The sequence below is a fragment of the Aphanomyces astaci genome (genome assembly GCF_000520075.1).
Source record: "Aphanomyces astaci strain APO3 unplaced genomic scaffold supercont1.16, whole genome shotgun sequence".
NCBI classification, from domain to species: domain Eukaryota; phylum Oomycota; class Saprolegniomycetes; order Saprolegniales; family Verrucalvaceae; genus Aphanomyces; species Aphanomyces astaci.
Window position 1 is genome coordinate 391,867 of NW_009798279.1, and position 17,737 is coordinate 409,603.

At 52.8% G+C, this 17,737-nt stretch overlaps 8 protein-coding genes across 9 annotated transcripts; 4 read left to right on the top strand and 4 right to left on the bottom strand.

Moving 5' to 3' along the window:
• Positions 1 to 1,836: 1,836 nt before the first annotated feature.
• Positions 1,837 to 3,214, bottom strand: H257_07609 (hypothetical protein; the record flags this gene model as incomplete). The annotated part of the gene is made up of 2 exons (XM_009833194.1): positions 1,837 to 2,009; positions 2,233 to 3,214. The coding sequence occupies 2 exons, from the start codon at positions 3,212 to 3,214 to the stop codon at positions 1,837 to 1,839; spliced, it is 1,155 nt and encodes a 384-aa protein (XP_009831496.1).
• A 511-nt stretch (positions 3,215 to 3,725) lies between these two features.
• Positions 3,726 to 4,869, bottom strand: H257_07610 (hypothetical protein). Its single transcript, XM_009833195.1, has 3 exons — positions 4,745 to 4,869; positions 4,489 to 4,693; positions 3,726 to 4,428 (listed from the first exon to the last, which is right to left on the bottom strand). Exons 1-3 carry the CDS (start codon positions 4,840 to 4,842, stop codon positions 3,787 to 3,789), a joined length of 945 nt encoding a protein of 314 aa, XP_009831497.1. The 5' UTR covers positions 4,843 to 4,869; the 3' UTR covers positions 3,726 to 3,786.
• Positions 4,870 to 4,930: 61 nt separating this feature from the next.
• On the top strand, positions 4,931 to 7,576 carry H257_07611 (hypothetical protein; the record flags this gene model as incomplete). Its single annotated transcript, XM_009833196.1, has 6 exons — positions 4,931 to 5,292; positions 5,369 to 5,851; positions 5,904 to 6,050; positions 6,138 to 6,325; positions 6,375 to 6,681; positions 6,737 to 7,576. The coding sequence occupies 6 exons, from the start codon at positions 4,931 to 4,933 to the stop codon at positions 7,464 to 7,466; spliced, it is 2,217 nt and encodes a 738-aa protein (XP_009831498.1). The 3' UTR covers positions 7,467 to 7,576.
• H257_07612 (hypothetical protein) lies at positions 7,026 to 9,208 on the bottom strand. The gene is made up of 4 exons (XM_009833197.1): positions 8,817 to 9,208; positions 8,682 to 8,754; positions 7,664 to 8,618; positions 7,026 to 7,600 (listed from the first exon to the last, which is right to left on the bottom strand). The coding sequence occupies exons 1-4, from the start codon at positions 9,110 to 9,112 to the stop codon at positions 7,560 to 7,562; spliced, it is 1,365 nt and encodes a 454-aa protein (XP_009831499.1). The 5' UTR covers positions 9,113 to 9,208; the 3' UTR covers positions 7,026 to 7,559.
• Positions 9,209 to 9,512: 304 nt separating this feature from the next.
• On the top strand, positions 9,513 to 12,076 carry H257_07613. 2 transcript variants are annotated; one of them, XM_009833198.1, is made up of 5 exons: positions 9,513 to 9,810; positions 9,873 to 9,934; positions 9,983 to 10,843; positions 10,928 to 11,008; positions 11,070 to 12,076. In XM_009833198.1, the coding sequence occupies exons 1-5, from the start codon at positions 9,552 to 9,554 to the stop codon at positions 11,307 to 11,309; spliced, it is 1,503 nt and encodes a 500-aa protein (XP_009831500.1). In that variant the 5' UTR covers positions 9,513 to 9,551; the 3' UTR covers positions 11,310 to 12,076. The 2 variants fall into 2 exon arrangements, with proteins under 2 accessions (XP_009831500.1, XP_009831501.1); XM_009833199.1 differs by having other exon boundaries at positions 9,513 to 9,934.
• On the bottom strand, positions 11,214 to 12,080 carry H257_07614 (hypothetical protein). The gene has a single exon (XM_009833200.1). The coding sequence runs from the start codon at positions 12,025 to 12,027 to the stop codon at positions 11,350 to 11,352; it is 678 nt and encodes a 225-aa protein (XP_009831502.1). The 5' UTR covers positions 12,028 to 12,080; the 3' UTR covers positions 11,214 to 11,349.
• Positions 12,081 to 12,483: 403 nt separating this feature from the next.
• On the top strand, positions 12,484 to 15,306 carry H257_07615 (hypothetical protein). Its single transcript, XM_009833201.1, has 9 exons — positions 12,484 to 13,149; positions 13,208 to 13,261; positions 13,344 to 13,403; positions 13,463 to 13,609; positions 13,658 to 13,910; positions 14,283 to 14,632; positions 14,699 to 14,849; positions 14,940 to 15,031; positions 15,107 to 15,306. Exons 1-9 carry the CDS (start codon positions 12,523 to 12,525, stop codon positions 15,257 to 15,259), a joined length of 1,887 nt encoding a protein of 628 aa, XP_009831503.1. The 5' UTR covers positions 12,484 to 12,522; the 3' UTR covers positions 15,260 to 15,306.
• A 491-nt stretch (positions 15,307 to 15,797) lies between these two features.
• H257_07616 (hypothetical protein) lies at positions 15,798 to 16,607 on the top strand. Its single transcript, XM_009833202.1, has one exon. It carries the CDS (start codon positions 15,825 to 15,827, stop codon positions 16,593 to 16,595), a length of 771 nt encoding a protein of 256 aa, XP_009831504.1. The 5' UTR covers positions 15,798 to 15,824; the 3' UTR covers positions 16,596 to 16,607.
• The last annotated feature ends 1,130 nt before the right edge of the window (positions 16,608 to 17,737 follow it).

Consider the following 17,737-nt stretch of genomic DNA (forward strand, 5'->3'; position numbering starts at 1 on the left):
ACTCGAAACGTGTCGCTGGAGGTGGCTCGGTTATGGTGTGGGGTGGCATGAGTTCCTACAACAAGACGTCGTTAGCCTTCCTGGAGGGTCGGCAAAACTCCCGGAAGTACCAAGAAACCCTGCGATCGCACCTGTTGCCCGCAATGCGCGAACTTGTCGGCTTGGTCCCTAGCCATGAAGCCATTTTTCAACAAGATAATGCCAGTATTCATCGTTCCCACTCCACCATGGCCTACCTTGCTGAAATGCCGTGGCCAACAATGCCTTGGCCTGCCAAGAGCCCAGATTTGAGTCCGATTGAGAATGTTTGGGGCGTTCTCGCGAGGAAGGTCTACGAAAACGGTCGTCAGTTTGAAAGCAGAGCCGAATTGAAAGCACAGATTGAGAAATCATGGGCTGAAATCGATCAGGGGTACCTATCTAAGTTGGCTGAAGGTATGCCAACACGAATGGCCCAAGTTATCCTCCGCCGTGGCCAATGTATCGATAAATAAATGCATCGATTGAGAGTGCGTCTATACTAATTGTGGAACCAAATTTTCGAAATTTTAGTTTTTCTTGTGAACGGCAACAAGCAGCCTTTATTCCTTTTGGGGAATACCGTTTTGGTTTATTAACTGTAAATTTCTGCACGTACAACTAGCGTGGCTGCAGCATCAGCAGATCTTTTGTGAACCCAAAATTTTGGGGTGCGTCTATACTTATTGTGCAGACTGTATCTATCCTTTTGTCATGGTTACAAATTTGGTTTGCCCACACCATGGACACCGTAGAGCGCACTGCTCTGGCTAAAAGCCATCACCACGTGTACCCCACATCGCTGAAACTTCAAGTGGTGGCGATGACGTCGACCATGTCGATCCGAAAGGTGGCGTTCGAGATGTCGATTCCCTATCCGACTATTCGTAACTGGGTCAAGTTGGCAGTAAAACTGCATGACTTCAAAGAAAACAAGAAGTCCACGAACCTGCCAGGTGCTGGACGGCTTACCATCAAACGGCAACCCGAACTGCTCTTGGCGTTCATGGACGACCGTCGCCATCAAGAACGAGCACTCACATGCAGTCACATGGTCAACTTCCAGAAGCAACACCAGCAACCGTGACTCCAAGAGTACATCTCACGACAGAAGTAAGGGTGTGGATATGACAACCTCTTGAAAACCCTACAGGAGTTTTGTGGACGATATGGATTCACCCATCAACAGGCCTCAATGTCGAAGTGAGTCATCACTGACTTGGAAATCACACGTACCGAATTCGCAGCCCGCTTCTTCAACCAACACGGCAACATTCCCATATTCCCGACGATTGTGTCTACAATGCTGATGAGACTGGGATCCAATTCGACATGCCGCCGCGGTGAGTGTCTCAAGTTATCCTAGGGAGAGAAACACTCTCACGATACGACCCAATGGACCTCACCTTGTCAGACAAATCAACGCACGACATTTGGTCTTTGTATAGAAAATGAAGAGTCATCTACCAATGGAAAGCCTACGAAGTTTTGAACTTTCCCAATAAGACTAATGTCGGACAGAATTGTCGTATTCGCCAAGTTATCCATACATATCATATCACTACAATCAAATACACCACAAACTACTCCAACCACCACAACTCATGCTACCACCTCATCATACACCACCAACACGATACTCGTCACCATTACAACACACCCATCACGCCACTAAGCCACACCGCATCGACAACCCTGCTACAAGCACTCGCCACCAAAACCACAGCAACGACACCCCACCACATCACAACTTCTCGCCATGCCACCATTGTGACGATATCGTCACGACGCACGTGAATTTTTGACATTTCTCAAAAATTATTTCGATATGAAGTACGCGACCACCACTGGTGGTTGCATGTCAGTATTAGTATTGCCGTGGCGGCGGGAGTTGTAGAGGCGGCAGGTGCCGTGGTGGTGGTGTTGGGATGGCGTGCGTTGAGTGATACAGTACGAATGTTGCAATGGCGGAAGTTGTTGCGACTGCGGGTCTAGTTTACATCAGGACTGTACTAGTATAGGTAATTAGTTTTGATATGTGAATTATTCATTCCCTGATAGCGAAGCCTGATGTTCATTGATATTAGAGACTTTTAGCAAGTCTGCACGAATTGTTAGGTCACTTCGTTCAATTACTGTATTATATGACCGCATGTAGATATGCCTCTAGTGATGGTGGCATCATTCCAAAATACACACTATTAGTGTTCTGACCACGATCGCACGTAATGCAGTTTGTCAAGAGCACGGCGACTTTGTACATCTTGGCAATTGGACTGTTTCCAATCCGCATTTTCTTTTTGTAGTCAACAATGGGCCAATATCGAACAACTTGTCCGAACGACCACTCCACACTAATACGAACGCGGCTCATACTCTTGTTCACGACGCGCTGGGCATCCGTAAGTCGGGCACCTCCAAACGGCGAGGCCAGATGGTTTGAATAGCCGTAGGCTGGATCACCGTACACAACAAACTCAGCAAAGCGATCGTCGTCAGCCAACACGTTCTCCAAATTCGACTGCCGCAGGATGGTTAGGACATGCCGTCGACCTTCGATCGGCCCAAAAGCATGGGAGATGATGCCATCGGGGGTGACCAACGATTGGAACTTGACGGCATGGCGTCGTTTATGTCCATTGAAGACGGTTCGATGACGTTCATCACCACTCGGTCGACAGCACTCACGAACGGTTCCGTCGATGAAGGCCCACACGTTTTGAACTTCACCACCCTTTGCAATGATCGCATTACTGTACTCGACTAGTTGGGCGCTGATCCGGTATCTATCGAGAAATATGATTTCGTCGAATTTGTTGTGGATATGGTCGAGGACATGCAGGAAAATGTTGCACAACCCACTCTGGGACCGTCCTAACATTGAGATCAAGCCTGACCAACGATCAGGGACCGCAAAACGTACACATAACGCCTCGACGCCACTGCATGAAGTACGTTCGGTCGTCACAACTCGACTGGGGATGCGCAAGCACGCGGATAAACGGCGTAAGGACGCTTTGGTGAAGCGAAACTTCTCGATGCAGTCCGCATCGGAATAGTCGTCGAGGGTAAACGTTATTGCGGGTATGGTGAGGCGGGAGCGTCGCTGTTGTTGACGCAACAACGCCAGTCGCACACGGAAGCGAAGCGAAGACCGATGGACGAATTGGGAAAAGTAATCGGATTGGGTGTACATTTTGCCATGTGTTTAGTCTGCAGACTTTTCATGTTTGCTAAATATGAAATTTGAAGAAACCAAGCTGTTGACTACAACCAAATCGAACGAAGTAAATAGTGTGAAATCTATCTACTTTTCGCACTTGCTAAAAGTCTCTGTACTGTCAAGATATACTGCGTATTTTAATACGTACTATTAAAATAGTACTATTAATAAGTCTCTCAAAGAAAGCCAGAATATAGAATTTCGATTTTACACATCAGTATAAATACCATTTTTTACTGCAATAAATAAAATAAATAGCTACTACTACTACTACTGTATCAATAGTACTAGTAGTATGTTCTGAATGTAGTAATTACTACTACACTGTACGTAGTATTAATATCTATCTATTACTACAGTATTATTAATAATAGTAGTATCTACATATAATAGTCGATCGGAAACCAATACATACATACCTTCTTTGAGACGATGTTGTTTCTGCAGCGCACGAACGAGCTATAGTACATATGCTAGCAACAAGTACGCAATCAAAGTGGGGTAGTTAATATTGGTTCGATATGATCAGTACAACACAACGGGTCTCACAGTCGCAGGAACTGCCGCGCATTCCGAGTCGTGACCCGCGCGACTTCAGCGGCTGACACGCCGAGGCAGCCGGCGATGGCCTGCACGACGTGGGGCAGGCTGGTGGGGACGTTGGGGAACTGCCTCTTGGGCCCGGACGGCTCGAACGACCGACAGCCGGGGAAGCCCATGTACGGCGCGTCGGTTTCGACGACGAGGCGGTCGAGGGGGAGGACGCCGGACGAGAGCATGGACTGCAGCGCCGCGCCGTGCGGCTGTTTGCAGACGAAGCCGGTGATTCCGATGTAGAACCCCATGCCGATGTACACGGCAGCCTCGTCCGCGGTGCCCGTGAAGCAGTGGACGCACGCAGGCGGTAGCGTCGGGATATGCGGCGTCAGTGCCTCGACGAAGGCCTTGTGGGCCAGACGCTCGTGCAGGAAAAGAGGCTTTTGCAGCGACACAGCGAGGGACAGTTGGGGACCGAACCATTCGAGTTGCAGGTCGGGGGATGGAAAGCCTTCCGAGTAGTCCAAGCCGCATTCCCCCACTGCGACGACGGTCGGGTCGGCGGCCATCGACGACAGGATCGCAAAGTCGCTGGGGTCGAAGGGCTTTGTCGCGTTGTACGGGTGGACGCCAGCCGTGGGAAACACGGTCTAATGCGATTCGATATGAGATTGAGGATAACGAGATGGTGAGGAAGGGACTGTACGTACGGTGGGGTGTTGACGAGCGAGGGCAAGGCACTGCTGGCTTTCTTCGATCGTGGATCCAGGAACAAGCATCTGTGTCACGCGGAGGTGGCGCGCAGACTCGATCAGTGCATCGGCTTGCCCGGTGAACTCGGGATGGGTCACGTTGCAGTCAAAGTCAAAGAGGTCGACCGAGTCATCGAGCCACCCTGGAAGTACGTTGACCTTGCTACTTGGACAGTGGCCATCAGTCTTGATCTCATGGAGTCGGTCTACCTACCTTGGTGTCTTGGCCGTCTGCTGCTTCTTTGCCTTTACCTTGGATCCATTGGAGCTGGACGGAGGCGGTGGCGGCGGAGCTGCGTCGGTGCTACTCATTCTTGCTTCAAAGTAAAAAGTCCTATTTAGGATTATATGGGCTGATTTCGAGCCAACCACCAAGTTGAATTCACAAACTCATGGAATCATGTGGGAATACGGCCTGAGCAACTACCCGTTCGTGCCTGTGGAGGTAGGTCTTAACCGACGCATCAGCTATACCCTTCCCAGTCGCATCCCACAGCACTGTGTCCGACTCTTGAATGCATCAGCGGCGCGTGAGCATTGGGAGTGCACAGGACTGCCAGAACTGCTCGTGCGCAACACGGCGAGCTACCCATTCCACTTGCCCAACACCCGGCTGAAGTGGCAGGGCAACGTCCGCTCCGCCGACAAGATGTATCTGCCAAAGATCCGTGCGTCGCGAGATGCGAGTCAATTTCTGAAACGCTTCAAGGACAGCGGCATCCCGCACGACGTGTTGGCAGAGCTCCTCTTGGAGGAAAACAGGTACACACACCCTTCTTCCATGATCCGCTTCGTCGTTGCATGTTGTTCACTCGTCGTCAAAATCCAATACGTTTAGACTCCAGGAAAGCAACCGCGCGCTTCGCTCCGACCGACAGGGCAATGCACTCCGCGCCACCACATGGAACGACCACCAACTCTTGTTCTACCCCACGGGCGAACTGCTCCACCAACTACAAGTCAAGCGCAGACGAGGAGAAACGTGGCACTCAGCATGCGACCAGCCCATCAGCCTTGTGAATCCCATCCAACAGATCGACCTTCTCGGCACCATCGACGCAGGAACCGTTCCTCGAGCGGTCGTCCGCGGCGCCGCGTCCTGCCACGTCATCACATTCCACGACGACTTTTCCCGCCACAAGGTCGACGCGATCACGTTTCCATCCATGCTGCATCACATCGCCCCCAGTCCGCACGTCCATGCAGAATTCTCATCCTTGTCGTCAAGTGGCGAGTTGTACTCGTGGACGCCCGAGGCCGGCGCGCGAGTCGTGGGGCATGCGACGCCGCAGCAGCGCTGGCTTCGCTGTGCCTACAGCAGGTAAGCCGAGTCAAGTTGCATTAACGACCATTTTGTTTGACTGATGATGTAGCCATCCGTGTGTGCTGTGGATGGCGAACCGGCACGCCGTGGGAAGTTATGACTATCGCGTGCCCGCGCCGGAAGGGTTCAACTGCGACTGGCTCGTCGACTACCTTCCGACCCCCACCGAGATTGTCGACATCCAACGGCATCCCAGGTAATATATAACAGTATCGCATAGATGATGCGATTTACATGAAAAGAACTCTACCCATGTGATCTCAATATGATGATGATGCTGTAGCTGTCCATTTCAACTGGTCGTGCGCACAGACAACTCTGTGGACATAGTGGACATGCGCAGTCCGCACAAGTCGATCATGCAATGGCAGCACCCAGACCTCTTCTTCCCGTCCACCGCCTCCTCCAAGCAGCCTCATGTCGTCGGTACCCTCAATATCCTCGATATTTCCACTCCACATCAAGACAGAGGTATATATATCTATATCGTGAATATATATATATATATATTTGTGGCTAGCCATGGTGATTTCCGGCTCGTCTGGCACCAACAAGGTGTCTGTGCACTGGTACCACGGCCACGCATCCCACGACCCGTCGATGCTGTCGTTGCGACGAAGCGGGTCGTCGGCCAGCCAACTCGCGGCCGCCGACGCCGCCTTTGACATCCACCTGCCCGACCCGACACCATCGATCCACCAGATTGGCGTGAGTGCGCTGCGCACCGCCGACGGCGTCTGCGATCTGTTTCAACTGACATCACTGGGGGACGTCTACTGCCAATCCATCGTCCACCACGCCCACACGACGCTGCACATGCAGACCAAGTGCGTTCCATCTGCTTCTCTTAAGTTGGTGCATAACCAACCCTTGGGCTTGTAGCTTGCCTTGCGGGCGAACTCTGGCGAGTCGTCGAGTCGACATTATGCCAGTACCCGCCCAAGCGTTTCTACCCGAACACGATGCGGCGTCGCTGCCTCCGTTCCGTCTGCTCCCCGTTCGTAAACTCCACCGCGTCCTCGTCCAATCAAATTCCTCCGTCCTTCCCCTCCTTCCCCCCGACGACCCGTTGGAGGACCTCCCCCACCGACTCGCCGCCGTCGCAACCCCGTCCATGACACTGCTCGGCCTCATGCACACATACCGCCATGTCCGACCAACCTACGGCCAACTGGGGGAAGCCGTCCGCGCCCTTGCTCATGTGACGTTGCGGTTCGCAACGCCCCACTCCCGCTCCCAATACCATACCCTTCGACGAGTCAGCACCGCCGCCGACCCGTCGTTGAGGATGGCGTCATGTGGATGCCACTCCCCACTGACGACGTACCTCTCGACGTCCTCGTCCCCCCCGCCGCCGCTGCCCTGCGAACACGCCCAATGTCCACTGCCACACTTGTGGGTGATCCACCACACTCCCCCAGACCAACGACATTCAATTCCTCCATTGACCAACCAGCCCCTCCAGTACGACCCAGCCGCCATCGCCACCTCGTCGCATGCCCAAATCATCGTCGACTTGGAAGCTGTGTACGGACGCTCGACGGACGCCCTGCCGCAAAGTCCTCGCCGGGTCCAACACCAGCAAAAGCACATGACGACGTTGTCGTGGTGATCATCCCCCGTAGTATTACTAGTAGTATTCCTTTAGTACCTTCACCCAGGGCTTGGTAATCGAGGAATAAGCCCGACATCAGAGGAATGTGTGTCAGGGCATTTCGTGCTTGTCTTTTTTCACATGTTTTTGCACTAAAATACAATCACACAACAGTCAGTTAGTCGACAATAAGGTCGATCAGGGCAGTGTCGTACACATTTTCAAGGTCGGGAACGCCATGGCGCAGCTCCCGCACGGGAATTCGTCGTCGTCGTCAACTCGTTTTGCTTTGCCCAGAGCCGGAACGGGAATGGGAACGGAACCGTCACTTGTTTTCTTTTGGGTTTTCCGCTTGTCTTTGCGCTCTTGGCGTTTGTCGGCTGCTTTTCGCTCGCGTTCGTCGCGCTCTTGGCGCTTGGCGGCCTCTTCTTCTGGCGTCAAGAGCACGACGACCTTTGGCGTCGTCTGTTGGTCTGGTGAAGCTGTCGTCTGTTCGGATGGTGAAGCTGTCGTCTGTTCGTTGTGGTCGTGGGTTCTGGCGTCCAGTTCGTCCAGTTCGTCCAGCAGGCTTGGGTCAACCCCTGCCAGCACCATTTGGTCGCGATGTTTCTTGGAGATGAGGTGATTTTGTGCCTGCTTTTCCGACTTGAACTCCTTTTTGCACAGGTGGCACACGAGCACCATCGCGTCCGCCTTGGCGCGGCGCTTGGCTTCCTCGGCCCGCAGTGTCTCAGCCGCGTACTCTGACGTCGTCGCAGCCGCCTCCCACGATGCCTGGAACGCGGCCTTCTCCGCTTCGAACGCCAGTTTGCGCGCCGCAGCCGCCGCCGCCTTGTCCGCCGCTTGACTCAGCCGGAGCGCCTCCTTCTCCTGGACGTGCTTGATCATGCGCTTGTCCCGCTTCCGGACGTAGTCGGCCAGCGCCCGGACGTTGGCGCTGAACGTCTTCTTGCCTGTGTCCCGCGCCTTTTTGTTGTCTTTTTCCATCAGCCGCCGGATCTCGCGGCTCGGCGCGTCCGTCGTCTTGTACTGATCGAGCCATGAGAACGACTGATCGGTCATGTACGACCGCCAGTAGTCGTAAAAGGCATGCGGAACCTCTGATGTGGAGGAACCGAACGAAGGTGCGGGCGTCGAGTCGCCGCGCGCGGCTTGGTCGAGGGCATCGATCTAGACACGACCATGGAGTTCGTGGGGCGAGGAAGGGGACGAGGAAGGAAGGATGGATGGTACCTCTTCGAATACGCCGCGGTAGACAGAGTAAAAGCCGCGGTCGTCGTCTTTGAAGCCTTTGTAGATGGACGTGCTAGTAGTGGTCGCGATGAGATGTGTGGAAAAGCATAAACGAGAGTGCGCGAGACGGCGTACCTGAAGAATCGCATGACGTCGAATCGGTCGTCGTCAGCGTCGCCATCGTGGTGTGTGCCGTCGTCGCCGCGAAGGATTTGCTCGCGATGGTCGTCGTACCACGCGCGTTCTTGCGGGTCGCTCACCACTTCGTACGCACTTTGGATTTCCTGAAACACTTGCGTTGCTGCTTCCACGTCCTGGCCGTCCTTAATCTTGTCCGGATGCCATTTCAAAGCTAGCTTGTGGAAGGCCTTGCGCAGCTCTCCAGCTGTCGCATCCCGCTCCACGCCAAGTACCTCGTAGTGACACCGCATGTTGATACAGCGTCAGTGTTGAACTCGCAGGCGACGTCGTTGACTCGGTGGAGACCGGCGCTCGATCGAGAGTGATGGTCTCGCCGTGGGGAAATTGCCCAATCTTACGATGAAGCCAGGTGAAATCCTAACCGAGCAGTTTCACCACTCAAATTCAGCAATACGAAACGTGAAAAGTTGCTTCAGCTACGACAACTATGCTACGGGGTTTCGGGGTTTACTCGGAGATCCATTAGCTATGGACTTCGTCCTCTACCATGGGGAATCGTCTGAAATAGGATAGGGTGATAACGTACTTGGGTTGAAATTGAAGTGTTGACTGCAAAACGGGAAAACTCCCACAAGTAACCCCTGAAACTCAGTACTCCAAACCTGTGACAGTTCATATATTAATAACCGAGGCGGTTTCGGATTGGCGCCATCACCGCCGCCGACGTTGATGGCCACGGAAGCCAAGTCGTTGGGCTCGTCAAGGAGTCAGGCCGCTCTCGAAACATGTGCATCCAATGACTTTACCCCTGTACTTGGCCTTTCTGCATCTCGAAGCTGCGTGAAGATCATGACGTCATCGAGGAGTCAATCTCGAGTGTCCAACTCCCCCAGCCAAACCAAGGTCTCCAACCTTGTCGTTGCGCAATCCGAGGGCGAGATTGCCCGAGACTTTTTCGTCGATTGCGGCACCCATACGTTTCCCTACGGTGCTCCTGTCGTTTTCACAGACCTGTAGAGTCTAGTAGTAAATTTAGGCACCTTTGCTTAGGTGAATCATACCAAATGGACCCCAGCCTTCCAGGAGATGCCGAAGTCGCGGCGCAACGGGAGGTACAACTTCCTATTCAAGTACTACCCTTGATCGTTCGTTCGTGCTAGATCTGTGACAACGTCGAAGACTGGACCGAAGCCCTCGTGGACACCATCGACGACCTGCTCCAGTGGAAGGACCAGATGATCGCTCTGCACGCGCTTCCCACCAACGCCATTGCGGGGCTGGTGCTGCTGTCGTCTCGGTTCTGTCGGTGCAAAGGCCACCTCCAAGCCGAGCTCGCACGCATGCTGGACATGACGCATAGCCTCATTGGGAACCTCCTCCTGAACAGCCACATCCAACAGTACAAGACTAACATGATCGATATGAGCGTCGCCATGGACAACGAGAAGATGGTGCTTGCGGAAGAGCAATGCAAGCTCCGCGCAGCACTGGCGCAACTGACCCTCGTAAAGGCGTCGCATCGGATGTTCCGGTGGACGCGGCTCTCCAGTCGTCTGCGCGAGAAGGAGCTCACCCACGAGTTGGAGCGGCAGGCGAGTCTGTTTGATGCCAAGCGCGAAGAGTTCCATCAAGTCGTCAAAGTCCAGCGCGAGCAAATCACGGCCCTGACGGACACGCTGGCGTCGCTGCAGTCGACCAACGCCGCGCACGCCGCCCCCAAGACCAAGATCGTCCTCATGCCCGCCACTGCCGCCACCCAGGCGAAAGCGGCTCGTCTCAAGTCGGCTCCAGTTCGATCGGTGGGGTTCGAACGACCCACGCCTTCTCAACGGGGGGACGCTCAATGGAATGACGGGAAGAGCCCCAACACCCCGCCGGCGAAGTCCAAGCGACAGCAGCCCAACCAGCCGCTGCCATTAAACAATAACCAAGAAAAGTCTATCGACGGAGTGGTCGCCGTGGTGAAACCGCCCGCGAGGCCGCGCACATCGGGGGCCACACCAAGAGGACGGCGCCAGCAGGTAGGTACTACGTACAGTAGTACACTCATGTCACGAAGAAGGTTGTACATGTACTCAAGTACTCAATATGATGTTGGTTTGTAGGCCCAAGGAGTCCCAGCGACGGCGTTGGAGTGGCGGTCGCCTCAGGACATGTCGGTGGAAGAGCGGCGGGTGCATTATAAAGTACTTAGCCTCATAGATTTCACCACCAGATATATACTACTTACTGTAACAATGGACCTAGAAATCGTGGCAAGAGCAACGGCAAAAGCAGCGGGACGAGGCCACTGCCAAACATTTGGACCATGTCAAGTTGGATCTCCATGGGGTCCCCCCTATGCAACAAGAAGCCCCCGACACGACCGACAACGATGTTCTGCAACTCGAAGTAGGCGAAGCTGCGACATCTGTCGTGGCGTTGGCGCACGGGAACAACGCACTCATCAATAGTTTAGGCGTTCGAAAAGATAAACCAAAACGTTAGCATCAGTGTAATCGTGTTCATGTCGTCAGAGGCGGTCACTTTAGGAGCGCGAACGGTGGCGGCTACGCGGAGGGGGCGAGCGGCGACGCGCCGGGGAGCGCGAACGAGATCGGCGACGCGGACTGCTTCGTCGCGGGGGGGTTCGGCTGCGGCTGCGGCTGCGACGACTGCGACGGTCGCGGGAACGGGAGCGAGACCGATCCCGTCGGTCCCGTCGACGAGGAGATGACGCTTGGCGGTCACGCTTGCGCATTTCTTGCGGCGTCTTGCGCTTTTCCTGCGCCATGACTACAGTCAAGCGGTTGCCGTCGAGTTCGCGGCTGTCGATTTCCTTGATCGCAGCTTCGGCGCCTTCGAGGTCGGTCATTTCGACAAACGCAAAGCCTCGCGATTGCTTGGTGTAGAAGTCGAGAGGGGTGTACACGTCGCGGACTTCGCCATATTGATTGAAAAGCTCCTTCACGTCGTCCGCAGAGGTGGATTTGTTGAGGTTTCGCACCAAGAGCGAGACGCCAGCCTTGCCTCCACCGCCTCCACGACTGCGGCTGCGGCCGCGGTCCTTCTCGTCGCGCGAGCGCGAGCTCGTTCGCTCTCGAGACACACTTCTGTGGACCGAGTCTTTACGGCGCTCTTCGCTGCCAGAGACGGCTCGGTGGTCGGCACTCCCGGCGGAGAGCGAGCGGCTACTCGAACGGCGAACATCGTCGTGATCACTCATTTTTGTACAGAGCTCGAGTCGAGTATTCGTGGCCCCTGGCCTGCCAATGGGAATATCCGGAAAACGATGAATGCTGTATTGTATCCGGAGCAATTTGGATTTGCACACAAACCTCTGAAGTTTGATACTGAAGCCGTTTCTAAATTTAACAGCACCTGACTACCGCACATTCTTACCGATATACAGTACCTCCACAGTACCTCCTCTACTGTTGTTGACTTGTACGACTTGTAGCGTTAGAGCAAATTCGTCGAGAATGCTTAGAGAACGAGAAATGCACCGTGAAACGAAGCTTTCAAGGCGACTTACTGAGAACAGGGACTTAACCTTTGAATATTAATACATTGCATACCATATGGTATACGAAATGCATTAGATGTGGCATAATTCGTGGAAAATACGGCAATACTGCCGATTTGTGACCGATAATTTTCGCAATGCAACATGTCGCCGATTCCAGTATCAAGTCCGAATAGCACGGCGAGGACATCTCACATGACGCAGTGCATACACATCACGCCACGTGCCTACATCCTGCCCTTCCTACTACTCCTGCTGTGCCATCACCTTCCTCTATGGGTCTTCTGGGCCGCCCTCAGTCCTCCGACAACAAATGATGAGGACGCATGCGACCGCACGTTCTCACAATGGATATCCCAGACCTTTGTGCTTCATCTTGCCATTCCTGTTACGTGTATCGTGTCGATCATTGTGACGTTTCTCTCGCCAATCCATCGGCCCCATGCCAACCGCAGGACATGCTTCAGTGAAACCCCGCTCATTGTGGCCGTGTTCCTGCTTTACGTGGCCCTCGCCTCGTGGGATGCGTACGGCATCCATCGATCCCGCAGGTGTTTCCCAGCGTCCCTCCACCACCGCGGTGGCATCCTCGCATTCGACCTCACCGTCTCCATCCTCGTGCTTCTCGCGTGGATCGCGTCCATGTGTTCAGCGTCGCCGCTCTCGGAGGCCGACATGCGCGCCAAATTCACCAGTCGGCTGCGCTGTCTCACGTACGCGTTCGTCTGTCGACGCTACGACAACGACGACGAAACCACCGACATGTTCTCCTTCCTCGCCGAATCCATGGCGCAGTTCTTCTACGTCCGTCGCCGCGACCACGTACCCCGCATCGACATCTCCCACCCACTAGTTTCCAAGAGTACCTACCTGTATGTAGGAGACGCCCCTGCCGCTTCCCGATGTCCTCTTCGCCCTCCATCTCGTGGCCAAGGTAGGTACTAACTGCTCTTCCATAGCCTTTGTTGCCTATCCATCACGCTTCTATCATGTTATTACGAGCATATTCCTCCTAGCGCCAAGCCAGCGAGCGTCAACTGCTGGCGCCCCCGTCGCCGTCGACTGTCATGACGGACGTAAGCCCATCCATCTACGTTGTCGCATAACCACGTCACACATCGCCGTTTGTTTGTAGCCGTCCATATTTGACGACGCCATCCAATACGGCAAACTGGCGGGCGGGATCTATGGCTGGCGGCTCTTCCTCTACTACAACCCGCTCTCGTGCCACAAGGTGCTCGCGTGCTGCCAGTCGCGCGACGTCCGGCGCCACCTCAACGCGGTACCTTAAACTCGGACTTTCAAAGAACGTTCCTGGAGCGTTCCGTAGGTCCGCGCGCACTCGGCGAGCCGCCATGGCCCCCGCGACGACGTGTCGTTCGTGTGCTACGCCGGCGTCACACACACATCCGTGCAGTACATTTCCGGCGCCAACGAACTGTTCAAAGTGCCGTTTTCAGTGTGCCGAGACGACGTCAAGAAGGAGGTCGTCGTCGCCATCCGCGGCTCCTTCTCATGGCATGATGTGCTCACGGACGCGTTGGGCCGGACGGTGCCCATGGCAGCCCACGAAGCCACCAGAGGTTTGTACAACGTCCCATATATATATATATTATTCTATACGGAACTGAACTACTACGTGGTATATGCTTCACAGATATATATATATATATATACTGTATTCATGCGATTATATGTATATATTGTAATATCATATATTTGGTCCGACCAACCTGATCACGATAATCGCTCGCATTGGCCAATATATGTGAAAATGCTTGTTGCTGATTGGCTACATTATCTTTTCTTTTGGTGCTGATTTCATCTTCGGAATCGGGAAAGCCACTATGCGACGTCGCGGCAAGATATATGATTTGAGACTGGTGTTATTTCGAATCGCGCGGAATGGGGAATATTATATATTAAAATATTTGGCAACAACACTTGATCATTAGACGATGGCAGCACCATCTACACACACGAAGGCGCGCTGCGGTCTGCAAGGCATTTGCTTCACGAGCTTCAATCGGGCACCCTACGGGCGTTGTTTTGGGATTTTGCCCAATCGAATTGCCGCCGGGACGACCCCAACGCATCATGGCGGGTCGTTCTGACCGGCCACTCGCTCGGCGGCGGCATCGCGGCGCTGCTGACGCTCATGCTGCGCAAGGACTTGAGTGTCCACGGGTTTCTCTTCGCGCCCATGGCCGTGCTGGACGGCAGCACGGCAGACTGGTCGGCTCCGTTCATGACCACGTTCATCTACGGCGACGATTGGATCCCGCGCCTCACGACGTCCAACCTTGTAAGATATGTGAATGCATAATGCTTGTATATATGAATGGTGATTCAGAATATATATTACTTGTAGATGCGCCTCCGCAACGAGATCATGGTTGCGTATCAGCATGTATCGAATGCGTTGCTGTTGTCCGTGTACTTGGCCTGGTTCAACCCGACGCGACTGATGCCACAGATTCACCCCGAGTGGACCGACCTGGAACTTCTAGAGCCGGATGCAGGTGGTTGGATATATTATTATTTATCACAACAATATATATCTAGTATTTTCGACACGATAGGGATTTTATGTTTGATATTTGTCCACGTAGCCACGGCATTAGCCATCCCCGGCACGATCTTTCAAATTGCCCCAACCCAACCAGCTAGGATGTGCCCATGTGAAAAACTCCTGGGACGACAGGTACTTGTATATAGTTGGTGTCAATATATATATATATTTATGTATATATAAATATATTATTGACGGAGGAGGTAGGAGCTGGAGTGTGTCCGGCGCCACCGCCATGAGTTTGATCGGATTTGGGTAACTTATCGAGCCGTGGTGGACCATTTCCCACATCATTATGACCAAACGCTGTTGCGCATGCAGCAAAGCATGCGCGAAACCCAAGCCCACGACGTTCTATAAGTCCTGGTATTAATATATACTAGTACTACATAGTAGTACTTCCTCCGTTCAGTGAAGTTTTGGAGAGGTTTAAACATCAAGCAATTTGTTTACATTATGCATCAATTTTTCGAGGTACTTCGTATATACTACCGTCGTACTACCTGGTAGTACTAGTACTACTAGTAGTATATAAACAATTCAAAGGTGGTACTGTACTGTACAACAGTTATGACACAATAGCAAGCTATTATAGTACAGCTACAGTGGCTACAGAGCATTGAGTGGTGGACGTCAATCGTACATGCCGCCGTATACTACAGTAAAGTGATGAGCAAAGACAAACATATTGGGGGAACGTCCATCAAGCAAAAAGTCCATTTTCACGTGATATTAATAATATTTATAGTATATTGTGTCCACAGACCACCTGCCAAATAGAATGGTCGAGTTGGTATTTTCAGAATATAAACAGAACAATGCAGCTAATGTGTTGGACAATACAGAGTAATGACGCACAACACGTTGGGAGTGTGCACAAGCAAGCCAGCAGCTAGAGGGGAGATCGAGTAAAAGTATATTATCGATGCTGCTCCGTTCCCTCGTCGTTGGGCTATTGCTCGCTGCAGCAGTCGCCACGGATACCAGCAGCATATGCGACGCGTTAGAGGGGTGCGAGGCACCGCCCATTCAGCAGCCCACTGCCTCCGATTCCAACCACGCCGGCGACTTCAAAGACACTGGGACGAGACACGGGTTTACCGTGCCAGGAGCGTGCTTGGGGCCAGCTGTGCTCAAGCAACGCATTGGAGAGCTCGAAGGGCAATTGAGCAATGTTCGCGAGGACTTGCTGGCCACCACGGGGCAGATGGCTGGCTTGAAGACGATGTTGCAGGGGAAGGTTAAGGCCCTCGCAGCGGAGAACACGCAGCTTAAGGTGCTTGTGTCGGAGCTGGAGCTGCAAATCGACGTCAACCAACGTGACCTTGCCGTGCTGCACGACAAAGTGAGAGCGAAGGACAACCACGCCACATGGCAGGCCACGGTGGCGAGTTCCGTGAACACGGCGTGGCAAACGTCGAAACGGGCGGTGAACACAGCTGGATCCAAAGCCAAGGACCTCTACGACGCCCACATCCGTCCGACGGGGATTGAAGCGGTGTCCCAAGCCACGTCATTGGCGAAAACGGCAGCGGTCATGTACACGAAGCACGCGTCGAAGCATGTGGACTCGGTGATCGACCACGTCAAGACGACCGCGAGTCAACAGTACGCAGCCCATGCGCCGAAAGTCAAGGACGCGTTCGCCACGGTGGTCGCCAAGGTGGAGCAACTGGTCCAGACCGACCCAGCGTAATGTACTGGAAAGTACTAAGCTTACACCATTTTTCGTTGAAGTTCAGGTTATTTCCGGTATTTTCACGCCTTGTGCGTTATGTTCGCCGAACATTCGATATATTTCGTCCAGACCCTACTTCGTTGCAATATATTTCGACTAATGTCCAGTATATGTCACCCCACAAGCAAATCAAGTAAATCGCAGGTGATGGATACTTCTCTAAATCATAGATACTTCTCTAAATCATAAATACTTCTCTAAATCATAGATATTTGATTTAGAGAAGTATCCATCACCTGCGATTTACTTAATTGAGTTTGGATTATCATTTTTATGGACAATTGGAGGGCGTCAACTAGCTCTCTGGAGCTAATATAGGCGTTGGATGCAGTTCGAAAGGGCCGCCGGATGTCCTGTGGGGTGATTTTCGGTGGCCTTCCTGTGCGCTTGTTGATATTGTAGGACTCGGGGTAGGAAGTGCATAATGGCCTTTCCGGAATCTCCCACAAGTGTTGCCAACTCGGTTTGGCTCTTGCCGGCTTTGTGCAAGGCCAATACCATGCCTTGCTCCTCAGGACTCAGTCTTGGGCCTGCTGGCATGGATTCACACACTCGTTTGAAAAGCTTAAGGCGGGAATCGAATCAGGTAATTGCTTGGAGTGTGATAATATACGTGGGTGTTCTGTACTTTTTGACTTGCCAAAAAATAGGTAAAACGGTTTCTTCTATTTTGAATCGGTATGGTCAATGCGATTGCTGTGAAAGGGCATGCCGAGTGTTCGTGAGATATATTGTGCTTTGCACCTTTTTTGGCAATTCCAGGGTTAAATTCAATGTTTAAAAATTTCTCAGGCTTAAATAATGTCTAAAGTAACTTGAATAACGGTTGGGTGCGTTGTTTAACTGTAAAGTTACTTCATCAATTGCGATGATTGGTTGGTTGAAGGTAGTTTTACTGGCACTTTCGTAAAACAAGTTGTTTGCCGTTTTCATTCTGGCAAACAACTTGCTTTACGTCAACATGTCAAGGTGCTTGACGCAATGAAACTGAAGGAGCTATGGCCACATACATGACCTCCCATCCGTGATCACTACAGTACTAACATTATCTACTCCGAGTAATGTATATAACGTTAGGGATATAGTTAGGCTACAGTACT